The sequence below is a fragment of the Xenopus laevis genome, chromosome 7L (genome assembly GCF_017654675.1).
Source record: "Xenopus laevis strain J_2021 chromosome 7L, Xenopus_laevis_v10.1, whole genome shotgun sequence".
NCBI lineage: Eukaryota > Metazoa > Chordata > Amphibia > Anura > Pipidae > Xenopus > Xenopus laevis.
In genome coordinates, this window is record NC_054383.1 from 20,161,388 (window position 1) to 20,184,911 (window position 23,524).

At 39.2% G+C, this 23,524-nt stretch overlaps 1 protein-coding gene across 4 annotated transcripts in view; it reads right to left on the reverse strand.

Moving 5' to 3' along the window:
• Window positions 1–23,524, reverse strand: part of exoc6.L (exocyst complex component 6 L homeolog) — a 176,479-nt gene that overhangs the window by 87,987 nt on the left and 64,968 nt on the right. For all 4 annotated transcript variants that reach the window (XM_041568650.1, XM_041568648.1, XM_018225184.2 and 1 more), the window contains exons 6-12: window positions 17,853–18,057; window positions 15,687–15,839; window positions 10,053–10,121; window positions 6,268–6,351; window positions 6,119–6,165; window positions 4,549–4,669; window positions 1,038–1,109 (exon numbers count right to left, since the gene is read on the reverse strand). In XM_041568650.1, the coding sequence (XP_041424584.1) occupies window positions 1,038–1,109; window positions 4,549–4,669; window positions 6,119–6,165; window positions 6,268–6,351; window positions 10,053–10,121; window positions 15,687–15,839; window positions 17,853–18,057 (751 nt within the window). The remainder of the gene's footprint in view (window positions 1–1,037; window positions 1,110–4,548; window positions 4,670–6,118; window positions 6,166–6,267; window positions 6,352–10,052; window positions 10,122–15,686; window positions 15,840–17,852; window positions 18,058–23,524) is intronic.

Sequence of the window (23,524 nt, forward strand, 5' to 3'; positions counted from 1 at the left end):
TAAAGTGAATAAAGTACCCCCTCTTGTAAACTTTAAGGATATTATAAGTCACCGAGGAGGAGTCCCATGCTTTTATACAGGGTCATGGAACGCCAAGCTTATTCTCATATTTTCCAACAAGGGCTACTTTAATTATTATAATACACAAGTTTTAGTGAGTTATGTGACAAAAATTACATCACTACTCACCGTTTATAACTGATGACATCACTAGTCACCGTTTATAAGGATATCAGGGGCAAATTTATGAAGCTGGAACATTTCTCCGGAGTAATAGTGATCAGAGAAATCTTCCCTTTATGTTAGTGTCCTTTATTTAGCATTTTATTTTATATATAGGCAAATAAGGGTTGCCCCCTAATGCTGCTACCCTTGGTATTGGCCCAGGGGTGCTGATATATAATGAATAAATTAGCCTCTGTTGTAAAATAGAATAATAATAGTCACCAAGGAGTTCCATGACCATATAAAAGGCATGAGGACAAAGGCTGAGTGCTTTTATACAGGTCATGGACCTCTGTGATGACTTCTGATATTCTCATATTTTTTAACAGAGGGTATTTTATTACAATATTTATTATATTTAGTTTATTTACTTATATTATCGGTCCAAGTTTTGGAGGTCTGGGTGTGTGCCACCTTAAAATGCTATCCGCAAGTATTTGCCATGTACAAGTAATTCTCATGGGCTGCAGGTAGTCATTCTGCACCCATAACCCAACACCAGACCTGTTCCAGCGCTTTGCTAAGGGACTAATAAATGCAGTTGGTGGGTGAATCTAAAGGTGCTTTTGTACATCCAATCCAATAAAATGCCCTGCACCCTTTATAAGCCTGAAAAGGAAGCCTGCGTCCCTGCTTCTTGTTTATAACAGACTAAATGCCATGATATATATAAAACCCTTCCCCTGGCACATTCATATTCACAGTAGAAGATAAACTGATTTTATATCTGACATAACTCGGTGCGATGAAACGTTTCTTTCATTTGGAGAAATCTAATTAGACTTAACTGGACGATGCCAGATAACACTGACCTGCAGAGTATCAGCAAACACAACAATCAGGTTCTTCAGCTCCAGGACAAGGTCGGGGTCAGTGCAATACGACTGCAAAGAAATGAGAAATGTTTAGTGTATTACCAGTTTCTGCACTTTAAGGAGAAACAAACCCCTTATTAAAAAAAACCCTACCCCACATAGACTCCCATCCCTCCTCCCCCAGGCTAGCTGCAACCCCGGGTAAATCCCTCAGTGCAGAATCAGGTTTCGGAGTTCACGGCAGCCATCTTCCAGGTCTCCGGGTCTTCTTCTGGCGCTTTGGCAAACTCCGTCAATTTTGGCGCACGTGCAGGGAAATTGTTCCAACTGCGCATGCGCCTCTTCGCCAGTCTCATTCTCAGATTACCGAAGACCCGGAAGATGGCTGTCAATCCCTGAATCTGCACTGAGGGGTAAGTAAAAAGTTAGGGGCATTTGCCCAGCATAACACTTAGGCTGGGGGGGAGGGAGGGTCTATGTGGGGTAGGGTTTTTTTTAATAAGGGGTTTGTTTCTCCTTTAAAGGCCACATCTTGTGCTAAATCGACTGGTGGAGAAAGATGTGCTGAGATATTGGGATTCTTATCTGATACCCAGGTCTGCAGATAATATCACACAGGTTTTTATGGTGATGTCTCTCTATTACCAAGAAATAGGTTTTAGCATCTTCAGTATAAGCTGTACATGTATAGGGACCGTTACATGTAGGAATGCACCGAATCCACTATTTTGGATTCCGCCAAACCCCGAATCCTTCAAGAAATATTTGCCCGATTACCAAATCAAATACAAATCCTAATTTGCAAATCCTAATTTGTGACACAAAATCACGCAATTTCCCTCCCGGTCCCTAATTTGCATATGCAAATTAGGATTCGGTGCAGATTCGGTAAGGCGTAAGGCGATGTTGTTACCTACCATGACACAATAAATCATACCTCTTTATATTTATCCGGAGTGCCGCCTGGAATACTTTTTTGGGTTATTTATCAAAGGTCGAATTTTAGAGTTTGTGAGCTTTTTTTGACTTCTAATGAACTTGAAACTCTAACGGTTTTTAATTGAAGAAAAAACTGGAATCAGCGAGTTCGGGGTTGACAAGGCGAAAACTCGAACCGATTCAAATTGATCGAGTTTTCGAGTGAGACCTCCGAAAAAAACTCAAACATCGTGAAGGCTATTAACATCTTTAAATGGTTCAAGGGACCTCTGCCATTGACTTCTGCATGACCTCGACGGATTCGAGCTATTTCCTCTGGAATCTAAATCTCGAAGAATTGGTGTTTTTTTTAAACACAAAAAATAAAAAAAATTTGGACTCAAAAATTCCGATTTTATACACATCCTGAAACTTAATAAATCTGCCCCTAAAAATTTCAATGATTTTTAGTAGCCTTAATGTATGGAGATCCAAATTACGGAAAGGCCCCTTATCTGGAAAACCCCAGGTCCCGAGCATCCCATACCTGTATATAAATGTAGAGTTTAACAAAAGTATAGAGTGGCCTTGGCCAAAATACCCACTCCTGGGATCTATTATTTATGATCCTGATCTGACCTGCAGATTTCCAGCTACTGCTGATCATGAACTCCCAGATCATATGGCAGCTGCAGGCTTTTAGGGAATGGTGTTATAGTTCAACAAAAGCTAGAAGTTACAGATTTACATAACTAATACAACCGCAGTTCTATGTTGCCCCAAAACAAAGATTGGGGTCCAAGATGTTGGCTGTTCAATATCCTTAGCACCCTGGCACCCACCAGTGCTCCCTAACGCACATCTGAATGATGCAAAACTTAGAGGGGCTATGGCATGGAATGGGGATGCCACCACTCATGAACTCTGGGGTCAGTGACCCTCATTTCAAAGCTGGAAAAAGTCAGAATTGGAAGTTAAATAATTAAAAAAACAATAACAAAAAATTAAGAATAATTGAAAAGTTATAGGTAATGATGGACAAATTTCTCCTGTTTCGCTACGCAGAAAAATTTGCAAATTAGTGAAACTCGAGTTTTAATGCCCGAGTCAATTTTGACGCCGGCGTTAAGGTCAATGGGCGTCCAAATAGTGTTGACATGCAACTGTTTTGACGCAAACTATTTTTCTGAATCGTTAGTCGAATTTTCAGAGGAGTTTTGTGAATTTATTTGCTGGCAGCGGAACACGGAAATTTGACGCAAATTCGAGACAAGCAAATTTATTCGCCCATGAATAGGTCATTCTATAATATAGAAAAAGTTCATCAGGAAAGGGCAGGTTTTGTGCTGCAAGAAAAAAAAAACTTCTCCAAACTCTTTTAGAATATCACTGCCTACATCACACTACAAGTTATGTTTAAGGTGAACTACCCTTTCACTAAATAATCCAGGACAGTTTATTTTGGAAACAGAGTATTCTGGTCTGATCATTTGGAATCATTTCCTGGTGGCACCCTCAGTGCTGAGCTATTCAGTCTGATCTAATGAAGGCCAGTTGAGGCTAATGAGGACAGATAGCAATAATAACAGCAGATTAACTCTGTATATTCTAAAGTACCAGAGTAGGAGTTTGCTGTACAGACCCAGTCACTTGTAAATCAGAGAAGAATTATGCAGATAGCCCAGGGCTGTGGCTCACAGTCTGAATCTCCTGGGAACACAAAAGCCCCAGTAGCACTAGATGTCACAACAACACAAGCCCTGGGAGTTGTATTTCTGTTTCACTTTCAGTGAATCCAAGAAGCATGATCTCTAAGGGCAAAGACAAACGCTCAGATTCAGGAAGATTAGTCGGCCCGGAGACAAATCCTCTCTTCGTCGGGGCAACTAATCTCCCTGAAGTGCCTCCCGCTGGGTAGAATCTAAATCGCCGGTGGTATGGCAATCGGTGCGCTTTGTTTACCTAAGTCACCTCACAAGGAAACTTCAGGCGTCTTCGGAAAAAAAGTGCTCCAGGTGCCATCCCGCCGGTGATTTACACTCTAGCCAGCGGGAGGCAGTTCGGGAAGATTAGTTGCCCCAAAGAAGAGACGATTTATCGCGGGGCGACTAAATCTCCCCAAATCTGAGTGTATCTCTCTGCCCTAAAGGTGGCCATACACAGAGAGATCCGCTTGTTTGGAGATGTCACCAAATGAGCGGATCTCTTCCCTATATGCTCACCTCTGATCGTGGGCCCTAGGGCCCAATAATCTGATCATAATGTATAATAATGTATGGCATACGGACAGGCGGGACAGAATCAACAAACAAATGCGATTCGCAATTCAACGGGAGTTTTAACCATGCCCGATTAACATCTTTCGCTGAGATATCTATCGAGGAAGCCCATCAGAGGGCCACACACATGGGCCAATTAGCTGCTGACTTGGTCTGTCGGCAGCTTTTATCAGCCCGCGTATGGGAGAGGGATGTTTTCAACACTATAGGGTGAGATTGTTACAAAAAAAAGTGATGTCATTTAGTTGCATGGGAAGTGGACTTTTCAGTTGCTATGAAACCCCACCAGGCCAGAAAGTCACATCACTTACCGAATGTGTTCGAAGGACAGCTATGATCTTCGACTGCGCCATATTCCACAGTTCTGTGGTGTAAGTGCCAGTCACTAGTCCTTGCGTTACATGTAAAATATGATCTTCCACAACAAAAAATCTGCAATAAAGGAGAAAAATTGTTTATTTTAAAATATTTGCAAAGAGAATTCCAAAATAACACAATTCAAAGAATATACATGGTCACAGTATTGGTGGATTTGGGTGAAAATCCCATGGGTGCAGCAAGGCCCACCTTTTCAGGGAGGAAGGTATAAACCCTTACAAGGGCAGGTTTAGGACAGAACAGAGATGAACAACAGCAATAGGGAACCCACAAGGAAAAGACTGTTGTGAAATATAATGGCTCACTTACACAACTGGGACAAGGAGCAAAGTACTGAAAAACATCTCTATTTGATGAATTTCCTATAATAACCAAACCCCATGAGAAATGTCACCATTTGTTTCTAAGCCAGTGGTACCCAACCTGTCCCTCAAGTACATTTCCAAAACATAATCCAGTGCACAAGCATGCTGTATTCTAAGAGTTTAAGACAAAAATTGGGATTCACTGTTTTAAGGAAATTAGTCACTCTGGTTTGCTGATGATCTGCGAAGACTACAGAAACATTGATATTAATTACCATCAACTGAAGGACTCCGCTAAGATTCTCATTAGGGTGTGAGAGATCCAGACTATAACATCATCTGATGGACCCAGCTAAGATTCCCATTATTGAGGGCCCTAGAGATCCAGAGTAAATCATCATCTGAAGAACCCAGCTAAGACTCCCATCATTGAGGGCCACAGATATCCAGACAATAGCATCATATGAAGGACCCAGCTAAGATTCTCATTATTGAGGGCCCTAGAGATCCAGAGTAAATCATCATCTGAAGAAGGTCACAGCATCAACTGAAGGGCCCAGTTAAGATTCCTATTAGGGTCTCAGAGATTCAGACTATAGCATCATCTGAGGGACCCAGCTAAGATTCCCATTATTGAGGGCCCTAGAGATCCAGAGTAAATCATCATCTGAAGAATCCAGCTAAGACTCCCATTATTGAGGGCCACAGATATCGAGACAATAGCATCATATGAAGGGCCCAGCTAAGATTCTCATTATCGAGGGCCATAGAAATCCAGAGTAAATCATCATCTGAAGAAGGTCACAGCATCAACTGAAGGACCCAGCTAAGACTCCCATTGTTGAGGGCCAGAGAGATCCAGAGTAAATCATTATCTGAACAACCCAGCTAAGACTCCCATTATTGAAAACCCCCGAGATCCAGAGTAGAAGGGAATTTAGCTATGATTTAGGCCCATGGCAAACATCCAATAGTGACTGCAATACTCCTTCTCCATCAAATAGATAGTATTGCCGCTATTTTCTCCCAGCAGACGTACATCACTCTGGAATAGGGAATTCATCTTCCAGCCCAGTATGCCATAGACATTGAACTTCCTATTGCGGAAGTGAAGACTCCACCAATTCTCTGCCATCAATCTTAAAAGGAACATATACATATATAACAAGGCAGAAATTCACAATGCATTAATACTTACCCAGCAATTTGGCTGAAATATTTTCTGTAACCTTCAACAGTCTCATGCTTTCAAGACAGAGAAGAAATAAGACATCTATTAGTACATATCAAGTTGGGGGACAGTTAGAACACACTTCTATGAAAGAAAGATAAAATAAATCGGTTTACCATGTTGGACTGGGGCTGCAGAACTAATCTTGCTTGTTTTCTTCTCTGCTTTCTATAGTAGTTTTCAAATACTTCTTTATCACCCTAAAACATAACCACAGAGAGACGTTAATGTTCCCCAGATGCTAAAAAACCAATCGGCCTTAATATGATCTGAGGCTGTAGATTATCGGTTTCAGGCTGATAAGGAGCCAACAATAAACAAAAGTTCATTTGATACTAGTTATAATTTGATTAAGCCTAGTTTCTTACTAAAACTGATCACAACTCCAGTTGAAAATGAATACTAAAGACGGCATTTTGCTAAAATCCCCTGAATCCCCGTGATGGTGATGTTGAGTGAAAGGGACAAAAAGGCAACTTACATGGAGTAGAGTAGAATTACATTCACATATATGATTGTAGCTACTCATTCCAATTAGGATATATGATATTGTCAATGATGCTTTCAAGAAGGTCATGTTCCTACTTAAACATACTATATTGTGCACAGGTTGTACTTGGCTCCTATCGAATCCTACATAAGGTATGATAAACAGCCTTTGCTACACAATATAATGTGCCTTTTTCCTTTTTTGTGATGTATGGATGGAAGCACTGGATACATGTCCTTCAAAATGGGGAGTGCCCATAACTCTGCACTTTCTTCAGTATCCTGCCATGAGGCAGCTGCTCAAGTATTGTAAATTGCTGAATCTAAACCTGAACCTGGTTCAGGAGCATGGCAGGTAAAGTGGTGATGGTGCGCCTAAACTACGATTACAGAACTGGAAGACACCACTAAGAACGACAACATCTCTACAGTGTGCACACCAGTTTGGCTTCGTGAATTCATTATCAAGGCACCAAGGGACAACACATGTCAACTATACACCATAAATGGGCCTTGTACTTCCAGATGCTGTTGTCACAGTGACTTGAGTAAAAAAAAAAAACCTTTAAAGAACAACAGACACTAATTAATGGTGCCAGTTGCTGGTATATATTCTATTAATTCTGTTATCCTGTTATATTCTGTTCAACCTTTGTTAAAAACTATCTATCTATCCCACCTTCCATGACCCATTGCCTAGACTTGGAGCTTGCTCCCTCTTTAAATGCCAATTTAGCCTGTATATACCAGTGCCTACCCTCTTCCTAGTCTTCCTTGATAACCCTACTCATGCTTCCAAAAAGTGTCCTTGTTTGCCAAGTGTCTGCCCTGCCTGTTTCCCAGTCAACTTCCTCAACTTTGGTCCATACTCCAATACTATGACAGTGGAGCCTGAGAAGCAGTTGTGACCCCTGATTCATGACAATCTCAGGAAATAATAATACACGGTATGTGATTACTCAACGAAAACACTTTTTGACCAGTAACATTTTGATAAATGGGGAAGATAATAAAACATTAGGAATCCTTCAGAATTCAGCATTCTATATTTGATAAACCTGTCCTAAAATCTAGACACAGCCCGTGGGAACTGTAATCACAGGCTTATCCTACAAACATATTACTTATTCCTTTTCTGTTAGATTCAAGAAGAAGCCTTCCGCCCATTGGAAACCACTGAAACTTTACTGTCTCGTCAAACCAGTGAATGCTATGGCATTTGCATGCAAGTAGTATAAAGCAGCTTAAAGGGATACTGTCATGGGAAAAAAAATTCTCGAAATGAATCAGTTAATAGTGCTGCTCCAGCAGAATTCTGCACTGAAATCCATTTCTCAAAAGAGCAAACAGATTTTTTTATATTCAATTTTGAAATCTGACATGGGGCTAGACATATTGTCAATTTCCCAGCTGCCCCAAGTCATGTGACTTGTGCTCTGATAAACTTCAATCACTCTTTACTGCTGAACTGCAAGTTGGAGTGATATCACCACCTCCCTTTTCCCCCCAGCAGCCAAACAAAAGAACAATGGGAAGGTAACCAGATAACAGCTCCCTAACAGATAACAGCTGCCTGGCAGATCTAAGAACAACACTCAATAGGAAAAACCCATGTCTCACTGAGACACATTCAGTTACATTGAGAAGGAAAAACAGCAGCCTGCCAGAAAGCATTTCTCTCTTAACGTGCAGGCACAAGTCACATGACCAGGGACAGCTGGGAAATTGAAAAAACGTCTAGCCCCATGTCAGATTTCAAAATTGAATATAAAAAAATCTGTTTGCTCTTTTGAGAAACGGATTTCAGTGCAGAATTCTGCTGGTGTAACACTATTAACTGATGCGTTTTGAAAAAAACATGTTTTCTGATGACAGGATCCCTTTAACATTTTTATTTTTGGGCGACATGAAGTCATGATTAGGTGGTCACTTTGCATTTCATCAAGCAGTTCTAAGCTCTCCGATCATTTATTTATTTAACACAAACCAGAAAAAAAGAACATTTAGGGCAGTGGCAAACAAGGCTATTGGGGAAGATTAGTTGCCCCGTGACAAATCATCTCTTCTTTGGGCGACTAATCTCCCCTACATGCCTTCCGGCCAACTACAATGTGGATCGCTGGCGGGATGGCACTCGGATCACTTAGTTTTCCGAAGTCGTCTGAAGTTGCCTCACAAGTAAACTTCAGAAAGCTTAAGCGTTCCGAGTGGCATCATGCCGGCGATTTGCATTCTAGCCGGCGGAAGGCATTTAGGGGAGATTAGCTGCCCGAAGAAGAGGCAATTTGTCACTGGCGACTAATTTCCCCCAGTAGCCTCCTGTGCCACTGCCCTTAAAGCAATGCATATGGCAGATATAATTCTACTAATTTGTTGGCCTTTCAAGATTAAGATGCAATGTAAAGCTCTGGAATGTGCACCTCCAGACTGCTGTGCATACACCTATTATCTGGAATGCTTGGGACATAAGTTTTTGTGGATAAGCAGTCTTTCCGATCACCATACCTCAAATCTGCTAAAAATCATTTAAACGTTAAATAAACCCTAAAGGATTATTGTGCCACCAATATGAAACCATGCAGCTTATGTGCCATCAATTACAAGGTTCTGTATTATTTTTACAGAAAAAAAGGAAATACTTTTTTAAAAATTAGAATGATTTGCTTAAAATAGAGTGTATGTGAAATGGCCAATCCCCTAATTTGGAGCTTTCTGCATAACAGGTTTCCGGATCCCATGCCTGTATATGATTATGTTGTGCGTTAAGTGTAACTTTTTCTTCCATTTTAATATTAAATCTAAACTTTATGCTACAATTTTTTTCAACTTTTTTTGCATTTTCCACCCTCTCGGCGTGCCAGAATGACAGCTGCAAGATTTATTGTCTGTGCATCTTCCTGGAGACTTGACTTGATTTGCTCAATCAAGATTCCTGCTGCATAATGCTCACTTTCCTGAGCCATCCTACAGTATATCACAGCAGTCAAACATTGCAGGTTTTGCATTAGAAATCCCCCTTTTCCCTCCTAAACCTTTACTTCTTCATCATTATGACAAGACTATAAAATTTTTATTACGGGAACACAGGCATGGGAAGATTTATAGTGCTTTGCAAAGATACAGGACTAATCAGGAGAAGCGCAAAGGAAAAGCACAGGGAGACTGTTAAGAGGAAAGATGGCAGTTTTGGGGCAGTTGCAAATACAATAAAAACAACCAAAAGGTCAGTTATGTTGTTTATTGTCACTAAGAAAACAGAATATTTATCTGCTTCACATTTCAGTCAGCGAGTGTTGTCACGGCCCTTTTTAACCATGTTCAGCAGTTTCCCATATGAAAACGAGATTAGACCATGGATCACATTCAGCCTGATAATATTATGTGTCATTTAAATAGTTTCAAATGTACTTACCAAAATTGAGTATATATGGAGACATCTGTAAACAGGTGAGAAATCTACCAAATCTTGAACGTTCAAGACCTGAAAAAAAAAGCAAACAACCATTTCAATATAGTCTACTTAGAGTGGGGTTCCCAACTTTTTCCCTGTGAGACTTGTTGAAATGTAAAAAAGTTGGAGAGCAACACAAGCATGCAAAAAGTTCAGAGAGTTGCCAACTATGGCTTCTGATCAACTATTGCTAGCACCTATGTGGACTGGCAGGCTACAGAAGGCTCTGTTTGGCAGAACACATGTTTTTTATGTAACCAAAGCTTGCCTTCAAGCCAAGAATTTAAAAGCACTGTAAGGCCCAGGAATGTCAAGATATGGTACTGTGTGCCTTAATTATTCTTATGATCCATAATGGGAAGATTCATGTTCTTTGACTACCTGTCGGTTCGGTAATCGTGCAGGTTAAAAATTCCACCTGTCGATTCACCATGTTGGCCAGTTCATTGTGCACTGGTACAAGAACTTTGCAAGAACAATCAGAACAGTAGGAAGGAAGCCACATTATGTTTACCCTTGTACACTCTATGTTCATTTTGTCGGTTGGCTAACAGTGAAGAGAGCATACCTGGTTGGTCCATGTACGGCTGCCTTTTCTCATTTTTACAAAAAGTATAGGCATGGTATAGGCATGACATGGGCATAAACTCATCCACATTAGAGAGGGTTCTCCTAAATGACTATCCCTCAGGCTGAAAGCAGTATGATAGATATCGTAAAATAATAATATCTTAAATATATAAACCCATCTCCTTGCCTGACCATTAGCTTCTGGTAACATTAGCATTATGGCTAATATTACTGCTACAGCCACGCGATTCCTTGTTTAAATGAGGCTCGGAGAATAAGCCCAAACAGACTCCACTTCCTAAACACCGTGTACATGTCCATCTCCAGGAGTGAATGATCCTGATCGCAAGCTGGCTACCTCGGAATGAATGTCAGGCTGAATGGTCGGCCCCCACACATTTTCACCTCACCAAATCTGGCCCTCTTGCAAAAAGTTTGGACACCCCCGGGCTAGACCCTAGCCTTCACTGCTTTTGCTCTCACGCTTTGCGTTTGCTCCAGTCCTGTCTTGCCTGATCCTGTTCCTGCTTCAGTCCTGTCTTGTCTGGTCCTGTTCATGCACCACTCCTATCTTACATGGTCCTGTTTCTTCTCCAGTCCTGTCTTGTCTGGTCATGTTCCTGCTTCAATTTTGTCTTGCCTTGTCCTGTTCCCGCTCCAATACTATGTTGCCTGGTCCTGTTCCTGTCCTAAGTCTGTCCTGCTTCTACTACCACTCCTGCCTGATGCCTTCTCTGTACCCACTCTGCCCCACTTCTGCCGTGTCCTGTTTCTACACCCCTGTCCCTGTCTGTCCAGTTCCTTTTTGATCACCATAACTTTAACTTTTCTCAAGAACTCACCCTCATCAGTGGGGATATTCCCCAAATCCCTTACAGAATGCACAGACCCAAATCCTGGGAGTACAGGACAAGGCTGAGGCCCCTCGCTTAAAATATAATAATATATAATAACAGATGTATCACATTTTCACCAAGTTCTGCCCAAAAAAATTTATTAAAAAAATCTCTACCTTATAATACACAATAGCTGTCAGTATCCTGTAAAATGAACTTAAAGTGAACTTAATGATGCCATCTGTTATTATATTTGTAAAGTGAAATAATTTGTGTCATATTACTCACCAGAATTTGTGTATTGTGAAAAAAACATTCAAAAATCTAATTTTCTGCCAATTCAACCAAATTTTCAATCAATCATATTATTAAGGCCCATATAACCAATAGCATTGAAAAACCAATATACCCAATAACATTTCATTTGGCTGTTTTAAGTGCATATATCTGAAAAAGCAAAACCATAAATACGTATTTTGACTTCATATGGTTCTATGGTTTCTTACATGGTTAAACCTCTCATTTTGTTTAATAACAGTTTCATAATATATTCACTTTGGTGTCCGTGTGGGGCCCAATATGTGGGTAAAAGCCACAAGACCATTGCAAATCAAGATATTTGAGAACAATTTGAGGATACATAAAATGAACCTGAACACATAAAGGCCACAAAGCCACACACTTGCATAACATTCTGCTCTCATTTATTACAAATGGCCCATATTTGGTAATAAGGCTTTTGGCTATATAGAAGGAAAAGCTTAAAGAGCTATAATAGGTCAAATGTTGGCCATGAATGAGCCTTTTTGTATTTTTGTTTAAAAACAACCATAGTATATGTGTTAGAGGTATGTATTCAGTGATGAGTGTGGATCTCTTCTGGTATCTGTATGCCAGAAAAATGTTGGTGACCCAACAGAGGTTATGGCTCTCTTGAAATACTATTACTCATGTAGAACAAACTGGTCTCTATTTATGGAAAGGATAATCAAAGCAGAATACAGGAGAACTGGTGCTTAAAGGAAAAATACACAACTAAAACACCTTTGATAAAAATGAGCACATTAAATATGACTTGTGTTGAAATTACATTCTGCCTATTGTTTCAATTTGTAAAAAATCCATATTTCCTTGTTTTGCTGCCATTATAAAAAAAAACTAATTTAAAAGTTCGGATATTTTCACTGAACTCGTTTCCCCCTTCCTTTATAAACAAACAAATCTCTCCCTTATCTAAACAGCAGCCTTAAGGCTAAGGCCACACTAGGCGATAGCGCCGCGATTTGACTCGCGGCGACTTTTCGCCGCGACTTTTAATCCGCAATCGCTGGGGAAACTTTTGCGCTGGCGTCTATGGGGAATCGCGACAAATCGCCAGTGTAAAAACACACGCGGCGATCTTTTTTCTATTGTCGCTCGAAATCGCCTCGCACGCGGCGATCTTTTTTCTATTGTCGCTCGAAATCGCCTCGCTAGGCGATTTCGAGCGACAATAGAAAAAAGATCGCCGCGTGTGTTTTTACGCTGGCGATTTGTCGCGATTCCCCATAGACGCCAGCGCAAAAGTTTCCCCAGCGATTGCGGATTAAAAGTCGCGGCGAAAAGTCGCCGCGAGTCAAATCGCGGCGCTATCGCCTAGTGTGGCCTTAGCCTAAAGGAGGACTAAAGCTTAAGTAAAGAGGTAGACTAGACATGTTGTACATTATGTTTTGGGCTTCTGTGCCAGCCCAAGGCAACCACAGCCCTTTAGCAGTAAAAATCGATGTCCCCAAAGATGCCCCAGTAGCTCCCCAGCTTCTTTTCTGCTGATTCACTGCACATGCTCTGTGCTGCTGTCACTTACTGAACTTAGGGACCCACTCACAATATACAGTACACATAGAATAGAAATGTCACATTATAAGGCTGATTACTAATTAATACAGATAATTACTACATGGCAGCACAGAAACCAGTGCAATTAGCATCAGAATTTAATAATCAGCCCTGTATCATCAGCTTATATTACAGGCCAACCTCATTTTCTGCTGGATAATTAGTGACGACCCCTAAGCTTAGCTTCTCAACAGCTGCTTAGAGCCCACTGAGCATGTGAGTGTCACAGACACTTTCCAAGATGGTGACCCCCTGTGACAAGTTTGAAGTCCTGGATCATTGCTGCTATTGACAAGCTGAAACTTTAGGCTGATTCAATAAGTTCAGTATATAAAACATGGCATTTTTAGCCATATTCATTTATAGGGTTTAGTTCTCCTTTAAGAGCAATGGCACACCAGAAGCTTAATCACCAAAGAAACATTAGATAGATTAATCTCCTGGTGTGCCATTGCCCTTAAGCAATAGGGGCTTTTCAGTGGACCAGTTGTTTTTTCAGCTCCTTTGACATTCTTAGGGACTGTAAGTGACAGGAAGTGCTAAAGTTAAACTGGCTTCATATTCTTGTTAATGCCAGAAATAACAGAAACCAGAGATTTTAATTCAAACAATAGGCAAAAAGTATGTCCTGCACATATTCATTCAGCTAATGTTGGGGGGGGGGGGTATTCAGTCCCTTTAAATAACTGGATGACACATTGATGGCTATGTAATATTTAACTATGCAAAATGGATGATTGGAATTATTTTAATAAGTAAAATTAGGACACAAAAAACCTATTAAGACCTGGGTATCCATAGCTGATTAATTATCCAATCCACAATTGCCCAGGCAATATCCAGTAGAAGGGCTCTAGGGGCAACTTTATTGGTCAGCAAATTTCCTGGTTCTTTTTAGTTTTCTGTTGTTACTTTATATGGTGATTCTCTGTTTTATCACAGAGCCTGTTCAAAGTTTTTGGTTAGAAAAAAAGGAAAATCAGACACATTGATTTCAGAGTTCATTCTCCAAATCTCCAGATGCAGAAAGAGCAGACTGCTGAAGAGACACCTGAATTAACTACATCTGCAGACAGTGACACGGCACCTTGTGTTAGAACACTGCCCCTAAAGAATTCGGATTTCCTCTACACATGGTGAAAACTGTAGACTTCTCTATTAGCTTCCATCATATAGATCTGATTATGATTTTTTTAATATCAACAATATGATTTTTAATATGAACAATTTCAAGATGTTACAGAAATGTAAGATCCATGTGGGCTACAGATTGGTGCGGGCTGAACTTTTCCATGCACCCATCCCATGTGCAACTTTACTGTGCCCCATTTCCATATGGGGCAGGGAAAATGTGGGCCAATAAATATGGAGGTTCGACGGGTTAGGGTCGGTGTGGGTAATAAATGGCAAGGTTAGGGTCAGATGCAGGTAAAAAATGGGTGGGTTGGGGTCGTGTATGTAATGGGTTGACTTTTTGTCAAACCTGCACATCACTAGTGTGCTGCTTTGGCCAGGTTCGTGGAGAACAGTCTTTTTTTGGGCAAAGAATAGCCAAGCAATTTTGGTGCACAGGACTTTTTAGCATACAGGATATGATGTCACTGACATAAAATTGTTGAGGATGTAGCTTCACCTTATCAATTACCAAGTACAGGTATGGGACCTGTTATGCAGAATGGTCGGGACCTGGGGTCTTCCGGATAACAGATCTTTCCGTAATTTGGATCTTCATACTTTCAGTCTACTAGAAAACCCAATAGGCTGGTTTTGCTTCCAATAAGGATTAATTATATTTTAGTTGGGATCAAGTACAAGCTACAGTTTTATTATTACAGTGAAAAAGGAATTTTTTTTAAATATTTGCATAGTTTGGATAAAATGGAGTCTACGGGGGACAGCCATTCTATAATTCGGAGCTTTCTGGATAACGGATCCCATACCTGTATAACCTGGCAAAACAGACGTTGGCGAAAAGGGTATCATATTGAAAAGTTCGCACTATTAATGAATTTGCGGAGTAACGATCGTTCCCTTGAGCAAAAATTCACCCATCGAAAGGGCGTGAAACTTTGTTAGCTCTGAGCTCTTTCGCTAGCAAATTGTCCTCTGTGCCTTTTACTAAATGGTGATGTCCCTGCGAATTGTCTTTTTGGTGCATTTGGCTAGTGACGCCCACTTTGCCCTTTGGTAAATCTGTCCCAAAGATGGCTATATACAGTCACGTTTTTATGATATACATCACTGCAATGAACTATATGTTACACTTAGCAGAATGTCTCAGTTAAATTAATATAATAATATATAATAATAGTACCTCTTCATCTGTCTCTTCATCCGCTGCATCGTATTTTGATTTTACTCCGTTTTTGTCTTCAGAAATATGTCCATTCAGGATATACTTGTTTTTTTTAATATTCATGTTGGTTTTTTTGTGCAAGGCAACCTGGAAGGTTTTTTGCTGTTGAGCCTGGATATTGGGGAAAGAACCATTGTATGTTAGTACTGCGATCAATTATGTCTGTGTTCAATCATGTTCTGTATCAAGTGCTCAGCAACAATCACAAAAAGCGCTTCCTAAATTCCATTTATTTCACTTTTATCTTGTGTCTATTAAGTTATGGATATCTATTGTAATTTCCAAGGCACAGGTACTGGTTAGAGCACAAAAGGACATCAATATCCTTCATATAAAAACAAAAAGCAGCAGCAGGCAGGGAACGTGCCATTTAATGGCATCATGATTATGATTATGAGCCTCGAAAGGCTCCAGCACACTTCGCACAACTTCGATAATGCTAATTTATCAAAATGATACGTTTCGGCACAGCAAACGAACACTGGTGTACATTCGCCATTGAAAATTCATCAGCGCGGACATTTCTAAACAAATTTTCTTTTCTTATTAGCGAAACTTCATTAACATACTTGCGCTTACGTCAATCTAAATATGGCGGATACATATAGTTAATATAGATGTCTTTATTAGTGATGTTGGTGAAATTGCTGGAAGTGGCCATTTATTATTGTATGTATGTATGTATAGCTTTATTTGTAAACCGCTGTTAAGGAGCCGCAGCGATGGTGGAGACAAATCACATAATAAATATATACAGTGTTTTGGCTTTTTTTGTGACTTTTTGGCATACAGGATATGATGTCACTGGCATAAGATTGTTGAGAATGTAGCTTCACCTTTTATCAATCACCAGGTACAGGTATGAGACCTGTTATCCAGGATAACAGATATCCTGGGGTCTTCCGGATAAGAGATCTTTCCGTAATTTGGAATTTATTACTTTAAGGGGCAGATTTATCAAAGGTCGAGGTGAATTTTCGAATGAAAATAAATCTAATTTCATACTATTTTTTGTGTACTTCAACTAGGGAATAGTCCAAATTCAATTCGTATTTGCAAAAAATTTAAAAATTAGAATATCGAAATTTATCATGTACTGTCTCTTTAAAAATTTTACTTCGACCATTCGCCATCTAAAACCTGCCGAATTGCTGTTTTAGCCTATGGGGGACCTCCTAGAACCTTTTTGGAGTCAATTGGTGGACTTTTAAAAAGTTATTTTGGGGAAAAACTTTGAATCAAATTTGATCAAATGCGCTATTCCTTTGATTCGAATTTGGCCGAATACGAACCTATTAGATTGAAAACTAACCTATTCAACCAAAAAAAAAAACTTTGACTTAATTTTGAATTTTGAAGTTTTTTTAATACGATATTCAACCCTTGATAAATATGCTCCTAAGTCTACTAGAAAATCATATAAACATTAAATAAACCCAATAAACTGGTTTTGCTTCCAATAAGGATTAATTATATCTTAGTTTGGATCAAGTACAAGCTACTGTTCTATTATTACAGAGAAAAAGGAAATACTTATTTTAAAATTTGGATTATTTGGATAAAATGGAGTCAATGGGAGACAGCCATTCCATAATTCTGGATAACGGGTTTCCAGACAAAGGATCCCATACCTGTATAACCTGGTAAAACAGACTCTGGCAAAAAGTATTGGAAAGTTCGCACTGTTAATAAATTTGCGGAGTAACGATCATTCCCCTGAGCGAAAATTCACTTGGCGACAGGGCGCCAAACTTTGTTAGCTCTGCGCTGTTTCGCAAGCAAATTGTCCTCTCTGCCTTTTAGTAAGTGGCGATGTCCCTGTGAATTGTCTTTTTGGCGAATTTCGCTAGCGACGGCCACTTTGCCCTTTGGTAAAACTGTCCCAAAGCTGGCTATATACAGTCAAGTTTTCATGATATCATCTAAGGCCCCTGTAGGCCAATCTGGTGACACGTGAACAACTAATGTTTTGCTACAGCTTTTGTCTAAATTTTCTTATGGACAGGACCCTTTTCTTCTGTCTGTACCAGTAAGAATTTCATTGACTTGTCCCACTATTGTATAGTGCTACAAAGCATGGCTGGTATGCTACCAACCAACAACAGTAATTCCAGACATACCGACCTGCCTCATTGCCGTTTCCCCAATTTTGTCTGAATGCTTCCTGATGCTCTCCAAAAAGTCCTTCAGACCTGACATGGAAATCTCCTTTATTTCCTCCCGAAGCTTTGGAAGATTTTCGCCCATTAGTTGGCAAAAACGGTATTGAGACACTTTAGGAAGATAAATGTGTTCTAACTGTTCCATTGTTTTCAGGGCAGAATAATACCTGTTGGGGGAAAAAAACATAGAAAAACAAAGAAAAACATATTCATTTAATACTATTAAATTTAGGAGGTTTTGATAATTGAATTTTATTTACTAAATCATGTGTTGTAAATGGTTTGGTCTGATCTTTGATGACACTACAGCTTCAGAATTCACTTTGAGCAGAATATTACTGAAATTTGTTCACTGTCTCATCTCGTTATTTTTTATGGGAGAACAAAGAAATTGAGCAATGTGAGAATAAATCTTTGGTCCTTGAATTGCCATTGAAATAATTGGAGCTTGGTTACATTTTAATATTTTGAATTCCACACCTCCCTGGCATTTATAACTCTTCTGACTCTTCACAAATAGAAAAAAAATATATATATATATATATATACTGTATATATATATACATACAATATAGTAATAATTATTGCACCCATTAAGCACCATACATTATCCTTGTGAGCAACAATATTGCAGCTCTTTGCACTTTATGTTTAGTACAACGTTGTTAAGGAGGATAAAGTGTGAAAAATCGGCACAATTCACCATGTTTTTACCGACAACACGGCATTCCATAATTGTGAGCACTAATATTAGAATAAAATGTTGCTGTTGCACAGGGACAACCAAGTATACCATCGAGAGCCTTTGAATTACGGCCAGATGCTGTGAGTTGAAACAGCTGGAGAGAAAAAGGTTGGACATCCCTGACAAGACTACAGGTATAAGATCTATTATCCACAACCCCATTATTCAGAAAGCTCAGAATTACGGATAGGCCGTCTCTCATAGACTCCATTTTTAACAAATAAACCACATTTTTAAAAATGATTTCCTTTTTCTCTGTAATAATAAAACAGTACCTTGTACTTGATCCAAACTAAGATATAATTAATCCTTATTGGAAGCAAAACCAGCCTATTGCATGCATTTATTGTTTACATAATTCTCTAGTAGACTTAAGGTATGAAGATCCGAATTACAGAAAGGTCAGGTATGCAGAAAACCCCAGGTCCCAAGTATTCTGGATAACAGGTCCCATACCAGTACCAAAAATAACATATGACCGTTGCACAGCATAACAAGTAATGTGTTCTTTACCAGTATGGAGCTCTCAGGTTTTGGGGAAAAGGGGAAACACCTATCTGCCACCCCAGGGATTTACAGTTTAGTCTTAAATAATCTCTTGGACCTTTTTTTCAAACAGTCATACTGAATAGAAATGTTTAAGCTTGAAACAGCTTTGACCAATTTCTCACTATTTCTTGCCATGTTTATAACCTCTTTCACCAATATATCATTAAAAATGACTTGACCATCTAAGACCTGGTGAGGGCACGAATAGGAGGGTGAAGAACCTCCACTGCGAAACATGTTGCTATTCTACTGTTCGCAAATCATTTCGTGAATCCTTTTGAAATAATAAGATATTCTGCTACTGTGACTACATTTCCATCAATAAAAAGCTTTATAAATAGGCATTTCCACAATATATCGCTCTTGTTACTTTTTATTACTCATATTTCTACTCGTGCCTTCTCCTATTCATATTCCAGTCTCTTATTCAAATCAATGCATGGTTGATAGGGTCATTTATAACCTTGCAACCAGATTGCTGAAATTGCAAACAGGAGAACTGCTGAATAAAAGGCTAAATAACTCAAAAACCACAAATTATAAAAAATTAGCTAATTGCAAATTGTATTAGAATATAACTCCCTACGTCATACTGAAAGTTAATTTAAAGGTGAACAACCCGTTTAAAGCATTGTACCTATCAAGTCTATATAAATACATAACAAAACTCCGTACTGCCATTTACATGTAGAATACAGAAAAAATCAGTCAATTTTTTGTTTTTGGACACAGTAATCAAAGTAGATACCCTTGGCCACAATGATGCAATTCAGGAAGCCAAATGAACTCTGAATTAATAAGCCACTGAATAGTACATTTGTCCCCACCAGAAATTGCAACCAGATTTAATCCTGTGCATTACATTAATTGTGCTTGTTGTTTTTAGAAACACTATCCTTTGAAGTATACTTTATTTTTATGTTGCCCTGTTATCTGATCTGTTTTCTTTTTTCTCCCGTTATTGATTTGTTTGACTTTTTTTCAGCGTCAAGGGAAGGCAGGATTTACTGATCCCAAGCAGCTTACAAAAACACAAAGTGTACAGCAGAGTTAGGCGTTTTTGTCATACAGTAATAGCGAGTAACCTGCACTCCTCCATCTGCTGAACCACAACAATCAGCCATACTTTCCCATGTTCTGTATATTTCTCAATTTAGAATAAGGGTGGTCCCATTATTTACAACTATTGTGAACTATAAATGCCAGCCAGGCTGGTTGAGGATTCTCAGATACTTAGAAGTCACATCTGCTCTACAGCTGACTTCTGCTATGTTGTTTCAATAGCAGGAACCAGCAGTGCAGCGAACATCCAGGGACACTGCTTTCAATAGCAATAACAAATAACTTGAAAACCACTGAAACATTCGTAGTGAATGTATATTCTAACGTTTTATAGGCAAGTATTTGTACCTCGTATTCTATGATACTATGATATTCTAGCATATATGGGAAGGTACTTACAGAATAATATTTGAATATATTCTATCCTCTACCTATCTGTCTATCAATCTATTGATAGATCTATCTACATTAGTGATGGGCGGAAAATTTGCGTAACGCATTAACGTCAATGGACGGCAAAATAATTTTGATGTGAGCGACAATTTTTATACACGCGACTATTTGGCCCAAATGCATTAAAGACAATGGGAGTCTGAATAATTTTGATGCGCGACAACTTTTATGCCCGTGACAATTTTGGCGCACAACAGTTTTTTTTTTGATGCAGCGGATTTTTCGCTGGCGAATTGTAGTCGCAGTTTTGTAAATTTATTTGCTAGCGGCGAAACATGGAAATTCGCAAATTTATTCGCCCATCACTAATCTACATATTTATGTCTGTCTATATCTATCTCTGTCCATCTATGTGACTACATACAGGGCAGGGGCACAAAATGCAAAAGACAGATGCAAGCCATCATTTTTTGTTTGCGCTTTGCACCCTGCCCTGCATGTAAGAATTGCTGCAGATTTTGCTCCCCTTGGTGCTCCTGCAGCCAGGGTCTCAGTAAATGACCCCTTATGTTCTAATACCATTTCTTAGGGTCAGGGCACACAGGCAGATTCGGGGAGATTAGTCGCCTTTGACTAATCTCCCCGAACTGCCTCCCCTGCATTCCCTCCGGCTAAAATGTAAATCGACGGCGGGATGGCACTTGGAGCAATTAGTTTTTCCAAGTTGCCCGAAGTTTCTTCGTCAGGCAACTTCGGGCGACTTCGGAAGACAAATCGATCCGAGTGCCATCCCACCGGCGATTTACATTTTAGCCGGCGGAAGGCATTTCGGGGAGATAAGTCGCCCCGAAGAAGAGGAGATTTTTTGCTGGGCGACTAATCTCCCCGAATCTGCCCTGACCCATAACATCTATATTCACACATTGATCAGTTCATCTCATAAATGTACCATGTCTACTACACAAAAACATACATTAAAACAATTACAGTGTAAATGAAAGCATAGAGGAGGCCATAGGAATTCTGCATGTGGTTAAATCAGTGACTGAAAGATTTTGCGCATAAAACACTAATCCGTTAATTTTGTGTCTGGCTTTTTGTCACCAAAAACTCGAAAAAAGTCCCAACTTTTCCGAGAGTTATTATGCGACAAAACTACGAAGATTTCAAATCCGAAAATACTGCGGCTAAAACCTGGCGAAAATCATGTAGAAGTCAATGGCAGATGTCTCTTTTACAACTGGAAGATCTTTCTTTGCTTCGTGGTTTGTTTGTTTTTTTACACTGGTTTTTGTGCGACAATAGTCGTAGTTATTGTGCGACATTTTCCGCAACTTTTTCCTGTTCGTGCTTTTTCAGTTTGGATCTTTTGATAAATGACTCGTAGGAATGAGTTTATTCGTGGGTTCAAAAAGCTCTACCACTAAAATTCGACCTTCAATTAATGTATTAAGTGATCGAGTTTTAGGGAACTTTCTTTTGTTTATTAATGACTTCAGAAATCAAGATATATTCTTGAGAGTTTATTGGAATGAATAAATAGATAGAAGTAAAGGCAGTGACCATATTGGTAGAGGAAATATTTTTCCCATTTGAGAATAGTTGGGATAGGGGGGACTGAGAATACTTCTTTGCCTTCCACTACATCAACTAGAAACAAAGGGACTAGTCATGAGCAAAACTGCCCTGTGACGAAAAATTTGCAAACCCACAGAAAAATTTCACAGATTGTGTGTTTTTTTCTCTCCCCAAATGCTTTGGAGTCATGTTTTTCTTGCACCAAATGCATTGGCATTAAGGGGTGTTTTATTTTTCTCACTAAAACTACATTTCCACAAAACAAAAAACATGGCAAAATTCTAGCACAGATTTAAATTTCACCATGAATCAGCATCAGGTGAAAAAATTCTCTCTAATTCATTTATCAAGCAATGAAACCAAAGCGAAGGTCCACAAGTTTTTATTAAATTTTATGGGATTTTATCAACGTGTGCACCCTCACTTTTACCCTTTGATAAGTATGCTCCCAAAAATCTTATCGTAATGAATATAGAGTGAGGGGGATTTTTACTCTAGCGGACTGTTTTGAGCTCTAATTTTAAGTCTTTCCTTGAATATAAAGTATAGAAGAGAAAAGATGGATTTGATTGTTAAATGTTTTTTTACAGATAGGGGCCGATTCACTAAGGGTCGAATATCGAGGGTTAATTAACCCTCGATATTCGACTAGGAATTAAAATCCTTCGACTTCGAATATCGAAGTCGAAGGATTTAGCGCAGATAGTTCGATCGAACGATCGAAGGATAATTTCCTCAATCGAACGATAAAATCCTTCAAATCGAACGATTCGAAGGATTTTAATCCAACGATCGAAGGAATATCCTTTGATCTAAAAAGGTTAGCCAAGCCTATGGGGACCTTTCCCATAGGCTAACATTGACTTCGGTAGCTTTTAGATGGCGAAGTAGTTGGTCGAAGTTTTTTTTTAAAGAGACAGTACTTCGACTATCGAATAGTCGAATAGTCGAACGATTTTTAGTTCGAATCCTTCGATTCGAAGTCGTAGTCGAAGGTCGAAGTAGCCCATTCGATGGTCGAAGTAGCCCAAAAAAAACTTCGAAATTCAAAGTTTTTTTACTTCGAATCCTTCACTCGAAGTTAGTGAATCGGCCCCATACTGTGTTGACAGTCAGAAAAATCAAGACAGACAGATTGACAAAGTGATAAGCTTTAATTCTTCTTCCAGTTGTATCTTATGATACCAAGTTTTTTCAGCAAATACACACATCTACTTTATTCGAATTAACTTTTTATCAACTTTTTCATGGTGGCTGATCTTTCTAAACCAATTTAAGTTTATTGGACATTGTAAAATATTCGTCTG